The following is a 14,804-nucleotide window of genomic DNA, read 5'->3' on the forward strand; positions in this document are numbered from 1 at the left end:
ACAGTATATTAAATTTATGTAAGAATTTTTATCTCGTTATCTGACTAGGGAACAAACTTTTAAACAGGGTGGCTTCGTGACTAAAACCATATTTCTTGATGTTGTGTTTATCTCATCTTTCCACTTAAGGATGCTTGCTGGGAGTGGTATTGGTTCAGTTTCAATAAGTCATGTGTTCGGGGTTTTTTTTTTTGGCTTTTGCTGATCAAATTGATATGATAGTTTATTTAAGGCACCTTGTCTCAAGATCATGGAAAAAGGTCAAGGCAATTTCAAAAGCAGTTTGTCTTTGTATTTTATTTCTCAGCATGGAAGCTGTTACTGATGTTTCTGGCTTTGTGTTTCTGTAGGCATTCTTGCCGGCGTTCATGTGCTCGTTGAAAGTGTCTCCACTCATAGAAAAAATAAGTGACCACAAGGATTTTAAGAAGCTTCTCAGGACACGGAATAACATACTAGTGCTGTATTCCAAATCTGGTAAGTCCTCTTTTTTTTTTTTTTAAGAATTTTTGTGTGTCACAACATTTTGTGCCCGGGAAGGTGTCTGTGTTTGAACATCGGTGTGCATGTTTGGTTACCTGTGTCCATGCTCAGATGACTAAGCTATTCACCCTTACTTGCTCTCTGTTCAGTGTTGCCTTATATGACTACAAGGTGCTTTTACGTGACTACAAGGGTTTCTTCAGGACTGGTGTCCTTGGTTCTAACTCATAGGCTCCTGATGTTTCAAGGTTGGAATCTTCTTAATTTGGTCTTCTAATTGCTCTGACACATTGGCAAAAATGTGTGTTATTCTGGCTTTGTCTCCAAAACTGGCTGCTTGTAATAGCTATTAGCCAGAGCTTTCTGGTGTTTTTGTCACAGTAGTTTGCAAGTGATGACACTGAAAGGGTTAACGAATAGTTATAGTACTGAAATCAATCCATCTTTGCTTCTGACAGCTTTGAATGTCCCATGGTTGTCTTTCAACTTTAATTAACAAAATATAAAAATAAAAAATGAGCTGCTTATGTAAGAGAGAGAAATGGCTCGTTTCACATAATGCCACCTGTCCCCTTGAATCTTTTTGCTGTCTTCTCTCTCATTCAGGCTCTCCTTTCTTGCTGTTCACTCTTGCTCCTACCTGTCTGTTTGCTCTTCCTTTTGCTCTGTTCTGCTCCTGTTGCACCTTTTCTCCTTTGTTGCCTTGTTTGTTCTGGTGTGTTGTTTTATGTGACACCATGTAAAATGAAGGAACAATCTTTCAGCTCCATATGCAAGTGCAGAATGCTGCCGTGGATGTGGAAGTCATTGGACAGCAAGAAGTAAAATGTGTCACTAAGGTGATTTTCTGTAGTGCTGCATTGTTTTTGGTTATGTTGTTGCTTCCTTTTCCTTCCTGCAAGCAAGAAATAAAAGATAATGCTTTGTTTGGGGGTTGGGTCCTCCCTTTCTGACCCATTGCAAAGGTCTTATCTCAGTTAAACACGATGACATTGGTAGAGTAGCTCTGGGTTGGTAGTGTGGCGAATTGGAGCAGTAACCCCCCCCCATCCGAGAATTTTGCAGACAAAAATGTGCAGGTGCTGGGATAATTAACCTTGTTTCCTAAAGGTATGCTTATTCTGAAACAGTTAAAATAATATACATAACTTAATTTTTGTTATTTGTGTTTTGCTATAGTGGGGAACTTCGAGCACTTGAACTTGGCCAAATGGTTTTGTAGGAACAGGTTCAAAGTGAGAGTCATGAAAGAGTTTCTAATGCTTTTTAATTTTGAAAGGAACACTTTAGATAAAAAGACATCTGTATTATTCAGTTTTTTAAAGGGAAAATTTTCTTTTTACGCTTAATATTTTAAGTGGTGGTTGCTTTCATTTTTAGAAGCACAACCAGAACACTTCAGCTTTGACACTCATCAAATAAATGCTGCCCTATGGGCATTGTTCAAACGCTGTGTTGTGAAGATTTCTTTTTTCTGTTTTTGTTATTTAATTGGTTGATTTTAGCAGTATAAAGAACTGCTTGCAGAGCTGACTGTGGGATTAATGTTTCTTCCTAGAACAGTGATCCTTGCACTGTTAGAAATCTTTTGCCTAACAGTCATCCAGAAAGAGGAGAGGGGAAAAAAGAGATAGGGATTTGGAGGTGCAGGTCTAATCCCAGATACACATCTCCCAGCTGTGGTGAGTTGCTGGCCAGCATCTGGTCGTACTGCTGGAACCAAGGCTTTGCTTCTCAGCTGAGCAAAACTAGATGAGTATTTCTATTTCATGCAGAAAATTCGGTGGTTTCAGGAGATGTCCTCATTTACAGCAGATGTTTAATTCTCCCTACCGGCTGGGTATCCTGCCAGGGCTGCTCAACTAGTGAGTCTTCTAGGACAAGTCTGTCTTATCCTGAATGCTTATTTTTTAAAGGGTGTTTGTCAAACTGTTCCACTCTAAGTACATGCGAAGAATTCCCCCACGTGTCTACGTCCCTGTGTCAGAGAGAGGTGACAGTTGCATGTAACCAGCATTGGTGGTAGGAGAGTTTCTTGAGAGCTAACGTGTGTGGGCTGGCGTCTCTGATGGCATCAGGCCCAAGCAAAGGCTGTTGAATACAAAGAAGCTGTTTCTGGCTCAGGAGATTGTTGAGATAAAAATTGTGAAGGCTTAGAGATTATTTGAGGGGGCTATCACTACCCGCTGGCTCTGCTTGTCTGCTCTGACCTATATAGGCCTTCACTTTCTCAAATGTTAGAGACAAGATATTGGTCTATAGAGGCGTTTGGTCTGACCCAATATAGCTGTTCTTATATTCCATTAGTTGAAGTAGTACTGGAGCAGCAGCAGTTTAAATAGATCTGGAAGAGGCTCTGGGTTTCTATTCTCTGTTTATTGAGGCAGGAAACAGTTTCTGTTAGATTTTTGGAGGAATTGATACTTGTTTGAACTTCTGCATTTTTCTCTCCCAAGCTCTTGTCCCATTTTTCTTCTGTGTTTATTTTTAATACCATTTATAAGGCTGTTTTGGAATGGAAGTGTTTTGCAAAATCTGCACATGTGGCGTGGCATTATAAAAATCTCAGCTGGGTATTTATAATACAGCCAGTTCTTGGAAAGGACCTTTTCTGGGTGCTTTCTGCTAGCAGTTTTGAGCTTCTCATGGCTGCTGGTTTGGGTATCTCCCGGGATTGTTATGAGAATAATGGTGTGTTACTTTCTGTGTATGACGAGGATATAATTGAGGCAGGCAGAGATGCGGAATGACTTGCCCTTACAGCTGATGAAGGTCCTAGATGAAGTTGCTCTAATTAGCAGGCAGTGACACAAACTGGTTAATACCTAGCCACAGGAAAAAGGCAGTGTTGGGATGGAAGCCGGTTTGTGGGAGAGGACGCAGTATAGCTCCGTAAATGTAGGTCAGGGAGCGTGCTTGGAGGTGTGAATTTCAGTGTGTTGTTTAAGGGGGGGTGGAGGGAAGGAGCCACCCAACTTCAGCTGCAGCCAGCATTCCTTCTAGTTTACGGAAGATTTTGCTGATCCCTCTCATACTGGTTTCTTCGAATTGGACAGAATGTTCTTCCAGTGCTTCAGAACAAAGGAATGCACCATTGTGTTTTTCTATGTAGAGTAATAATGCTGTTGTTGATTTATTTTTATTATTATTTTACTTCGTTTTCCAGCTGCTGCTGCAGAAAGCTCACTCAGGTTACTGTCCAGCGTGGCCCAGGAGGTGAAAGGACGAGGTACTATAAGCTGGATAGACTGTGGGTATGTGTCACGCTGTTTTTCTCCTTTTGTTTCCCCTCTCCCCTTTTAACTTTTATTGATGGCTTTCCTTTTTTGATGGCTGTGAAACTTTTTGCCTATAACTGAGCTCACATCCTTCTGTGTAGTTTCTTCATAGCTGTAGGGAGCCTACATCTTGCCATCCTCTCTTCCTTCAGACCAGTGGTGGGGAACCATTTTTTCCTTATGGCTGTTGACAACATGTTTTTCAGCCTGAAGCTGGAGACCCCAGCTATCATCGCCTTTCATGGGGGACACGTAGCATGGAAACTGACTGCTCTGGCTTTCCCACACGCAGGGGGAATAGGAATCCCACATGTTGTGCCTCAGCTGTAGGGCAAGGCTGTTCTGCAGCGACAGCAAATGTTGCACGACCAGTAGGGCTGTTTGCTTGGTTTTGAAGTATCTGCACATTTGTGTTTCTCAATAAAATGTTCTTTCTTTTAAAGAACTGCCCTTGTGCTTATGTAGGTTCATGGCATTTTTTAATGTGAAGCCCAGGAAACTTGTTTTTGTAAGTGGTTGCTTGTGTGGGGAGGAACGAACAGGTGTGTACTTTCTGGTTTGCAGATCTGAAAGCCTCCACTGTGGTTTTGTTCAGTAACACATTGCTTGTGGTTTTACCTTGTGATTGTAGTGCCTCTCTGCCTCTGCAGCTTTGAGAGCTTTGCCTGCAGGTGGCAAATTCCCCTTCCTGCACTGCAGAGGAACAGCTTGCTGCCTACCTGTGTGCTTGGGTGGATTGCAATGGCACGAACAAATTGTACGCTGTGCACAAATCCAAGTCAGCTCTGAAAATCATGCGGCTCTTTTGAAATTATACTTTTGGAACCAACCTCCATCCATCAGGCAGTGATCCAGAATAAGTAATTGTAAATCAAAGTTAACGTGCTTTTGTTGTTGGTTAACCTGTCTTGCTCTCCCCCTGCCACCAGGCGGGTAGCTCTCTTGTGGAGTCCTCTGCTTCTGCCTTCTCTTTGCATTCTTTGCATTTGGACAAGCCCAGTCCAAATGTGCAGACACTCTAATCTCTGCCCAGGTGATGGATGGGGACAGTGTTCCAAGTCATCCACTGGCAGAAAGCAGGGCTCCTCCTTGGAGGTCAGTGAAGCCTGTACCACTTCCCACCAGCTGAAAAGCCAGCAAATAAATTGTATTGACCCTGATGAGGAGAATGTTGCGTGGAGATCTGGCATACCTCTGAAATCCAGTGTTCTTTTCTAATGAAAGCACTGATAAACAATTTTTGGTTGTCAGTAATGATGGCTAGCAAATAGGATACTGGGCAAGCTTCTGGGCTTTAGTTTCTAATCGGACCTATTTGTGACCATGGAGTGGTCACTCTACTTTTTTGTGTCTTCTGTTTCCCGTTTGTTTTAGGCTGCCTCTGTGCTGGGGGACTTACTGCTTTCTCTGTGTGTGCGTGCATGTGGCATGAGTGTACAACTGCTGGAATGATGAGGCTGTTCATCTGTCCCTTCAAAATGCTGCTATAATAGAAAAGAAGCAATAATCATCGCCAGGATTTATTTTAGTTCTGGGTTGGGGAAGGAAGAATTCAGTGTTTATGACTTCAATTTGAAATCCAGGAAAGTTTTTGCTCTTAGTTCAATGGATCAGTCTCTGCTCCTGAGTTTGTAAGCGATGGTGATGGGGAGGGAAATGTTGTTTGGTTTTGCTGTAAAATAAACTTCAATTCATCAAACCCTAATATGCTCTCCCTTTCCGAATGTTGCCCGCCTCATTGCAGCGATCGTATGAGAGAGGCTGCAGTCGTGCTGTCTGTCACCAGTCACAAAGGGCCAGTTGTAGGGCCTGAACAGCTGAGTCTTGCCAGAGTTGCTCAAGCTATTCTCCCACTGCAAGTACGCTGTGAAGCTTGTTTGCAGGTCTTCATGCTGAAACAAACAGCGCACAGATGCAGGGGTATTTACAGAACAGGCTCAATTTGTTTTACAAATATTGACAAGAAATGGCTTGTTTGGCAGCAATATTTAGCAGGGAATTGTGGCTTTGCTCTTCGCATCCCAGTGTAGCGGACTTCTTTGCCTTCAGATCCAAGCATTGGCAAGGCTGGCATACGCGCAGAGTTGTGGTTTGTGTCTCTGCTTCCCTGTGGTGATGATGGCAGTCTTTTTTTCTTTTCTTGTTCTTTATTGGCAGTGCTTTTTTTTGTTTCTTGTCATTTCCCTTCTTCCCCTTATTTTCAGGAGAAAGCAAGAACATATTGCTCCACATATTGATGGAAATCGTTGTGGGTTGCTAAGTCTCAGCAGCGCATTCTGTATTTCACAGAGCGGAAGGGAGTGTGCAGGTTTGTGGCTGGAGGTCAGCTTCCTAATTGCTGGCTTACACAGAAACCGTGGTCCTTGGCCTTGACTTTTGTTGGGTCTGTGGTATGAGACTGAGATTAGACTTGGGGTTTCAGTTCCAGGTTGAGTGGTCTCAAGTTTCAGCATAATATGGGGAAATACTTGGTTTCTTGATGAGAGTATTAGTGTGGAGTAGAAGAGGTTGGCACTTAGTTTGTCACTTTGCAGCAGGATAGCAGAGGTCCCCAGAGTGCCTGGGCTTAGGCGATTTTAGGCTGGGAAGTGCCAGGTACCTGCCTTCCCTGCGTGGCTGGGCTCGCTTGTGTTAAGTGCTGTGCTGGAGCAGGGCCATGCTGTGCACAACACAGGGACGCCTCTGCATGCAGGATTGCAGATAAGGTCCTCGTTCACAGGAGATTTCAATCAGTTTGCCCAGGCACATAGACGCCTCCTGCTAGAAATGAAGGGGCAGGATGAGAATTGCTTACAGCATTGAAGTGGTCACTGTTTGCTTCTGTGTGCTGAGATAGCATATATGGCTCTATACCCAATAAACATGAAGCTATTCCAGTTGTGAATAAAAGACCCACAAATGATGTGACAAAAAGATGTTTTATTCTAGCCTTTCAGTGTTTTAATCAGGAAATCCTTGCTGAGGCATGTGATGTTGAATGAACAGTGGTGTGAGAGATGACAATATTGAATTAATGATGCCTGGTAAAGTGCAGTCTTCTGTGTGATGACTAGTTTTTGTTGCTGTCTGTTTGAACAGAGTGCTCTTTGCTATCGTTTATTTCTTTCTTTCCTTCCTGTAATACTTGGTGCTTCATTTCAGAGTTGAGGCTAACTGGTAGCAGGGGTAGAGCACAACGTTGCAGGCTGATAAATCTTCAGAGTGTCCCAGAGAGATGGATCAATCATCTTACGAGCTAGTATTTTGAGACTCATGTTCAGGGAGATGCCACATTAGTAGCAGCTGAGAGTCCCAGCTTCTGTTCCTGGTTCTGTGAGTGATTCACATCTTGTTACTTTGTCCAGTTAAAAAAGGTGTATCTGTTTTCCAGGCAACTGGTTAAATATTGCCTGATTCATTAGTCAGTGTTTATAAAGATATTGTGAAACTTTGAAAGGAAAAATACTAGGGCAGCAAAATGAGTGCTCTTCATTTGACGTGTTCAGATGCTATTGGGACGGGCATGTAAGCAAGCAAAGGACTATTATTGAATTATTTTTAGTAGTAAGCTGATAGAAATTTTGAAATGGAGGGGCTTCGTAGGGAGTTGAAAGCTTAAGATGTCTATAAAAAAGAAAGTGTCTTGCCCTTTTGTGCGAGTTCAGATGCTGCTAACTGTAACAGCAGGTTGAGGTACAGCGGAGCTGGTGTGTGCTGCATGGACAGATGGACAGTCTGTGTGTGTGCTGCAGAGCCTCTGCGCCCCATGGTCCCTCAGAGAAACTTGGCAAATCGTTATGGTGGCAAGTAAAAGTACAAAGTGATGTGCCTGGGAATGCAATAAGGTGAAATTACTGCTGGAGTGAAAGACAAAATTTCTTTTGCTTACCTTTAAAGCAGACAAACCAGTTCCAGTTTGTGATGCCTTGAGGTCTGGTTTTGAAGAGTAAGCAATATAAAGTTATCCTCTAGCCTTTTTGATTAGGTTTTGTGATAGATCATGGGGTGGTCAAGGACTGATGTTACTTGGAAGAGTATAACTAGTTTGGGTGAAGTGAAAGGGGAAAGAAAGTAAAATGGCTTTGAAGAGAAGAAAATGTGTTTGGCAGGTTATAAAGTGCATTGTAGTCAGGTGCAGTTTTGAGGAGGTGGGAAAAAAGGTCGAAACTAAGTCTTTCCATCCTGAATGCAATTTAGTGAATGCTCCTGGGTTTTCCTGGTACTGAATTGTCTTGAGTTTTTTATTGACTATAACTCCTGCCCAGTTGTGGACTGGTATTTTCAAAAAAGCACTGATTTCTTTGTCTCTTGGTAATCATTCGTTGCCCAAACTTGCATGGTTCCCTTTACTGTCGGTCCGAAACATAAACAAAGCTGTGTGATTTCCATCTGCTGTCATAGCACGTGTGCTTGGCTTCAGCACATCAGACTGCTAGGGAGAGGAAAAGCCATCTGGTTAAAAAGTCTGACTAATTTTTGGTTGGTTTTAATCCCACTTTTTCTGCTTTTGTGTGTCACTCTTGTAGTCCTTTTTATGTGTCCTGTACATCATTCTTGTAGTTGCCATCCCCAATAGTTACTTGTTATTGTTGCAACCCCATGATGCTTAGGATAAAGGTAAGACCATCATTTGGCCAGTAAAGCAGCCCTTTAAAGGCCGTGACTCTAGGCCTGTGCTGGTTCAGGAGAGAGACAAATTTAGTGAGTAGTTGTTTTTTCTGGGATTTTCCCCAATTTCCGTGTTTATCTTCCTTTTAGATGAGATCTTCCATCCCAAATTTCAAATTTCCTAATGCCTTGATATGGAAAGGCTTTACCCATACACACAATCATAAACAAATTTGTTTAATGCCTTGAAATAGCGAAGAGGAATTTCAGAAATAAGGCTGCTAGTACAGATGGCATTAGGTGTCATTTTGCTCTTCAGTTTTTACCTTCACTTCTATAAAGCCGATCAGAAGTCGGATTTATTTAAGAGAATAAGCCTACTCATCTTTCTTCCTTGTAGTTGAATTTTAAAGCTGATGAAAAGCTTTAAAATTGCAAATAAAAATGACCAGATCTAATGGAGAGAGAAAAAATGAAGAAAGGAGTACTGCTCTTGCACTGATGAGACCTCTTCCATCCAAGTAGCTTTGCAGTGTCTGGGATTTCTGCTTTTTTCTTACAGTTGCATTGAAGCTGAAGGGCAGCAGCAGCTCAGGAGCGGATGGCATCTGGCGTTGGGTACCAGCCTAGCGGAGGGTACCAGGGGCTTCATTTGCAGGTGATCCAGGGGAGGTATGCCAGGTGTCCATCAGGAACACTTTGCAACTGTAGCTCTTCTGACAACATGGTCCTTGTGTGGATGTGATTTATATGGGCAGACTGTGCATTTGCAGCATAGATTTTCAATGCCTCCCTCCTGTCTCTGTAATAACCTGTGTGCACCGTAAATGCTAATTCACATTAAAGCCCTTTTATTTTCCCATAAGAGTGACCATGCAGGAAGTGCTATGCCAGTCTGGAAAAAAAAAAACAAAGTCTTTTTAAAGTAAGCTTAGTTCCTGACATAAACCCATTTAGTCTAGTGTATTGCATTAATTCAGAAACTAAAATCCGCTCTAGTGCTTGGGTGTATGAGCCTGGGCTTGTGTCTCAGTTTCATCCTAACCTTGTGTATTCGATGAGTTTTGCCTAGAATTGCTCATTAACTGTGAATTTTCAACATTGCTGCTTTTCAGACTAAAATGAAGAGTAAGTGAGCTAAGATTTAATGTAAAGTTACCTCAATTTTCCTGCATTCAATACTTCATTTAAAACATCCTCTAGCATCCTCTCCAGACCCATAGTGCAGCTAAATGTCATAAAACAGGAGCCAAGGGAATGGTGCAGTGTGCTGCAGTGTCTGTGTGCCTGTGGGTGAAACATTCAAAACCTGCCTGCACGGGGATCTTAGGTTAGTGTGAACTCAAAATAGGGTGGTAGTCATCTTGTGTCCCAGGTTAGGACAGTGTCCCCTGGGTTGTGTGAGTTAGAGAAGGTCTGGATGGGGATGATGAGGAAAGCTGCTGCTTTGCAAAGAGAGTTCAAGTGTCCAGCATTTCTAGAAGTTGCTGCAAAACCTTTGGTAGCTCCTGTGGATGTGTTCACCTTATTTCTGTGCAGGTGTGTGGGCTGCTCAGTGCCTTTTACTAATTTATGTTGCCATTGAAAGTACCATTCATTATAAATTCTTGACTTTCTGCAGGGCTGGAGCTTATAATTTTTTCCCTTAATTGTTTTTGCTTGACGATACCTGTTACCTTTTTGTCTTGGGTTTCTCTCTGCTCTTTGGCTCTCTCTTGCTTTCAGTGAGAATCTCATGAGTTTTAATTTTTGGAAAGTACTTCTTTTTAATCTAATTCCTATGGATTCCCGGCCTCCCAATTGACTAATGGGCTCAGGGAGTCGTTTTTATTGGGTGAGGAGTGGTGCTGGGTCTTGGCAGCACACGGATTATTCTGTTTGCATTCCTGGCACGTTCCAGGCGAGCGTTTGGAGCAGAAGGCTGTGATTGCCTTGTGGGTCACAAGGAGGCTTTTTGCTATGTTCTAGGGGCGAAAAATCAGGCCCTAAATTCAGATAGGACTCTGTCCTGTTAGTCTACTAATCATAATCTTTGATTCTTTCCAACAGCACTTTTTCTTTTTTTGGTATTTATGCTCCCCCGTCCCTTAAAAGATTCAAGCTTTTCATCTACTGCATTGTTTGAGTGGCTCATTTGTTCTGTGCTATGGAAACCTGTTGCTATTGTTACTTTTTTTATAAGATAATTTCCATCAGGAACCTAGAACGGTGGCAAAATGTTGCTTTGTTTTCAAAGCCAAATCTTGTGTTTTAAGCTTCCCATGCTGATTAGTTCTGTGTCTGTCTCTCCTTGGTTCGGTTCCTATTTTGGTGTCTGCAGGTTCTTAAACCCCACTCAGGAGCGTAGTATCAAAGTACCTGTCTGCGCAGAGAGCTGTGTACGGGGCTTTTTGTTTGAGTAGATGTATGCCATTACCATCCAGCGGCTGCTTAGCACAGCTCTTTGGAGAAGTGCTCTTGCGAGCTACGCTGATGGTTTGAGAAGTGATGGTTTTTTTTTTTCTCTTCTTCTCTGATTTCAGTTCTGTCTCAAGAGAGAGATGCAGAAAGGTCTGGGATCATTGGAGAATATGAGGAGCCTCACGTATGTGACGTACCATCAGCAGCAGTAGTTGCAGCAGCTGCTGCCCCAGGCTGGGAGGGAGGAGGGAGGACGATGGGGAGGCAATGCCCACAGTCTGAGAGGAGGCAGTCTGGTTTTGTTTGGTCAGCAAAGTACACAAGCTGCTGTAGTGTAAGTGGTTCACACAGTCCTTGTTGGAGGGTGGGACTGATGACTGGAAGGAGCATAGTCAAAATCCCAGGTTGTCCCCAACAATGGCTAATGAGTTGCATTTTTGATTTTGAAACATCCTAGGAACACATCTAACTACAACTGACTGTTAATGACTTCCCCTTTCAGATTAGGTTTGCAAGTGCAAATGCAGTTTTTATTTTTAGGTAGCTTGAGGAAATTTCTGGCGTTGACACCCCTTTTGCTGATTTTTTTGGGTCACAAGCTCAATTAGTTGTTTGGCAGGTTCTCAGCTCCATGCTTTCTCAGGATGTGCATCAGTCTGTTGTCTGGAGAGGGTATTCTCTGGAAGGTAGCCAGAGGGCATTGCAGAGGCTGCGCATTGGGCTGGAAAACCCTGCTTGATAATTCACTTCTGAGGGCTGAGCTGAAATTGCAGTTGCACTTCCTTAAAGTTATAACTGGAGTTGTTCTCTGTATGATGGCTTTTACCATAGCATAAAAGAATGAAAGCAATTAAACAGCAGAGACAATAATGAGCGAGCATGCTGGTAACAAGATGGCAGCTTTGACTGATACCTTCCAAAGCTCTTCCCAGTGTTGGGCGTCTTGTTTTGTAGGCAGCTCTGCTTCTGCTCTGCCATATCACTCTGCTCTCAGAGCCTCTTCCTCTTCTTTACCTTCTCAGTCTCATCTGTTCCAGCTGTTGGGACAGTGACAGTGTTTGTACAGCCACAGATACAGCAGAGCTTCCATCGCGTTGGGGTCTACAGGCACAACTGTGATATAAGAGACGGCTGAAGCATAATTTCTGTGGAGTGTTGAGCCCCATTTCAGATGGAGAGATGTACAGATATAAGAGATAAAATCTGCTTACAGATTGTGAGGTCTGTGGTTCAAATGTGGTTACGTGATATGCTGATAGAGGAGTGAGATAGTTTTTGTGCAGGCAGATTTACTGACCTGGTTACTTAAATGGGTGTTGTCAGTATTTTTATTAATCCCTTCTCATATGGTTGGAAACACTATAGGTACTGATGAAAAAGAAGGCTGTGTCAAGTCTGCGTTGCAATGTGTTGGTAGATGCCAGCACTGTGGCATTGAAGTGGCGTGGCCATACAGCACATGCTGCTATTACGTTGGCATCTGAAGACATGAACTTTTTTTGGATGGCATTTTTGTCATTTCCTGAGAGGGGATTTGACAGTCATCCCAGATCCTTCTTTACCAGAGGCTGCTGTAGTTGTAGAGCAGTTTTCCCTTCTTGATGAGAAGCCAAATGGGCAGCATTACATGATACGGGAAATAGTTAGGGAGCTGTGGCCGATCCTGTTTGTGCTCTTGAGAGAAGATGGTGCTGTGAGGATATTTGGTCTTACCTTGCTACCTTCAGGACCTGCCAGGACAATATTTGAATTTGCCCCAAGAAGGATGTTTTGCACTGCTGCCTCCGGGAACCATCTCCTACTCAGGATCCATCCAGCTCAGACTTGGTTGTTTTTGTTTAGTTTTGTTTTTTAGAAACCAGTGTGGACTTACTGCAGACAAACTCCCAGATCTTATATTGCATTCCTCCTGTCTAGCTTTGTCCTCTGTTCTTTCTCTATCTAAGTTACATTGCCACATTGCTGCAAAAGCCTTTCTCTGAGTTCCTCCTGCTGCGGGGACTGCCATCAGTGTCTCTCACTGTTTCTCTGTCCTTATGGCCACGAGCTCCCAGACCTGTGGGCAGCATCCTGCACCATTCTTGAGGAGTGCCCGTGGCACATCCCCGTCTGGTGCTGGCTTTGCTGGTGGTGAGCCTAAGGAGGTCAGATCTCCTTCTCAAGCCCCTTGCCTTCCTCCTGCCCTGGTAACAGCTGGCTGCCTGTACAAAGTGATTATTCATGTGTGCTAATGCTGACAAGGGACCCCAGAGATTTACGGTGAGTCCTCCAGTCAGGCTTTCTGCCAGCTCCATCATAACCCTAAACAACAGAAGTGTCTCCCAGTGGAGGAGATGGGGATGTGAATGGAAAGGTGTGAAGTATTCCTGCAGTGCACACTGTCTTTGTTGTTCTGTAGACTTCTTGCTTAGTTAGGCCAACTTGGTTCTTTCATTTTGTCATTCTTTTTAACAAGCTGCCGTATGTCTTCCCTTCTCCAGCGAACGAGTGTTTTGGAGCGTCAGTTTGGTTTCATGGGAAGGGGGAGTGTGGGGAACGTACCTGTGGGACTGGAAGGAAGTCGTGCCATTGTGTCACTTAAGGTTTGACCTTATTACCGTGTAGACAGCTGCTTGTTGGGTCCTTTATGGTATTGCAAATAGGTTGATGTGTTGGATGATTTTCCACAGAGATAAAGCTGGATGATTTGTAGAACTGCCTGCCAGGAAAGCAGGGGTCCCTTCAGCGGTAGCACAGCAGGGACCTGCGAGGGTTTGAATTGCTCTGGACAGGAATGGCATGAGGCAGCCAAGGGTGGCTGCTGGGGGCACATTACTGACCTCATCCTCAAACCAGTATTTCTTGAGCCTGGTGCCTTGTCTGGAGTGTCTTGGCCTGGGTGGTAGAGTGCTGATTTTGGGGGTGGTTTCTGGCTTTTTAGGTTTTGGTTTTTTCCTTTTTTCCTTTTTATTTTTTTTTCTTCTACTCTTTATAACAAACTTTTATACTGCCTCTTCAAGTGGTATAATTAAATTGCAAGAACCAGAGTCCTAATTACCCTTTCCCGTGTGAGAGCTGAGGAACTCATCTTCAGAGAGAGGCTGTTGGCTAAGATCCAAAAGAGACAAATCTCAGAGAAGAGACTGCATCTGTATTGATATTTACTCTTATTAAGGATAATGGTCATTACTAAGTGATATCAGAGCAGGTTGCTCTTTGCAGGTTATTTTTGTCTGGCTGGAAGTGAAAGCAGGAGGAAAAGCACAATGAGTCTCTCTCTGCCATTTCTGTATCTCTGCTTTTCTGCTTTTTCCAAAGAATTATTAGTGTAGCATCTGATTTGGTGGGTCTGGCATGTGCAAAAGTCTGCACTGATGCATGAAAAAATTACTGATACATATTTAGACACTTCCTGTTCTGGGAATTTGCTCCTCTTCCATCCTTTGCATCAGTGCAGATAGCTTGCATAAACAGACTGAAGTCCCAATGCAGCAGTGCAGAGAATCTGACTGCTAAATGGTAAGAGACGTACTGGAGCAAACTGCTGCTTTCTTTCCTGTAATAATGGGTGTGCACTCAAGCAGCTATGTGAATCTCTACAAATGGAGCAATCGTGAAAGCAGGGCAGGTGTAGATCCCGTTTCCTTCCATTGAAACAGCTGTTCTTATCTTTCTTTTTTTAATAGAAACTCATGCAAACAGAAAATGAATTGTTAGGAATTAGCGTGGTAGGAGTTTCTAGCTGCTTGCTCACAGGTATATCTCAGTAGTAACCTTTTGTAGCCTTTTTCAACTATAAACCCTGCACAACTTTTCTGAGATCGGTATCCGGATCTTGAAATGACACGCAAGGCAAAGTTTCACTTTTTTTCTCCATGTAGCTTGAAGCTGCACCAGACTGGTGGCAGAACTGGAAACAGAATTGTCTTGATGCCCATTTTGGTCCTCTACTGATGCCAGAACAATTATTGTCTGCACATCTCAGGGTTTGACAGACACTGTTGCTGGAGGTAGGTTTCAGCATTACTCTTGTTCACCTCAACCACCTAACATTTGTCTTGGCAAGGCTTGAGGTGG

General features: G+C 43.2%; 1 protein-coding gene across 1 annotated transcript in view; it reads left to right on the top strand.

The window, feature by feature from the left end:
* Positions 1-350: 350 nt before the first annotated feature.
* Positions 351-14,804, top strand: part of PDIA5 (protein disulfide isomerase family A, member 5) — a gene marked incomplete at its 5' end in the record, with an annotated part of 88,020 nt that continues 73,566 nt past the window's right edge. The window contains 2 exons of the mRNA XM_010081545.1: positions 351-477; positions 3,650-3,737. Of these exons, the coding sequence (XP_010079847.1) occupies positions 351-477; positions 3,650-3,737 (215 nt within the window). The remainder of the gene's footprint in view (positions 478-3,649; positions 3,738-14,804) is intronic.

Source organism: Pterocles gutturalis, unplaced genomic scaffold (assembly GCF_000699245.1).
Source record: "Pterocles gutturalis isolate BGI_N339 unplaced genomic scaffold, ASM69924v1 scaffold20686, whole genome shotgun sequence".
NCBI lineage: Eukaryota > Metazoa > Chordata > Aves > Pterocliformes > Pteroclidae > Pterocles > Pterocles gutturalis.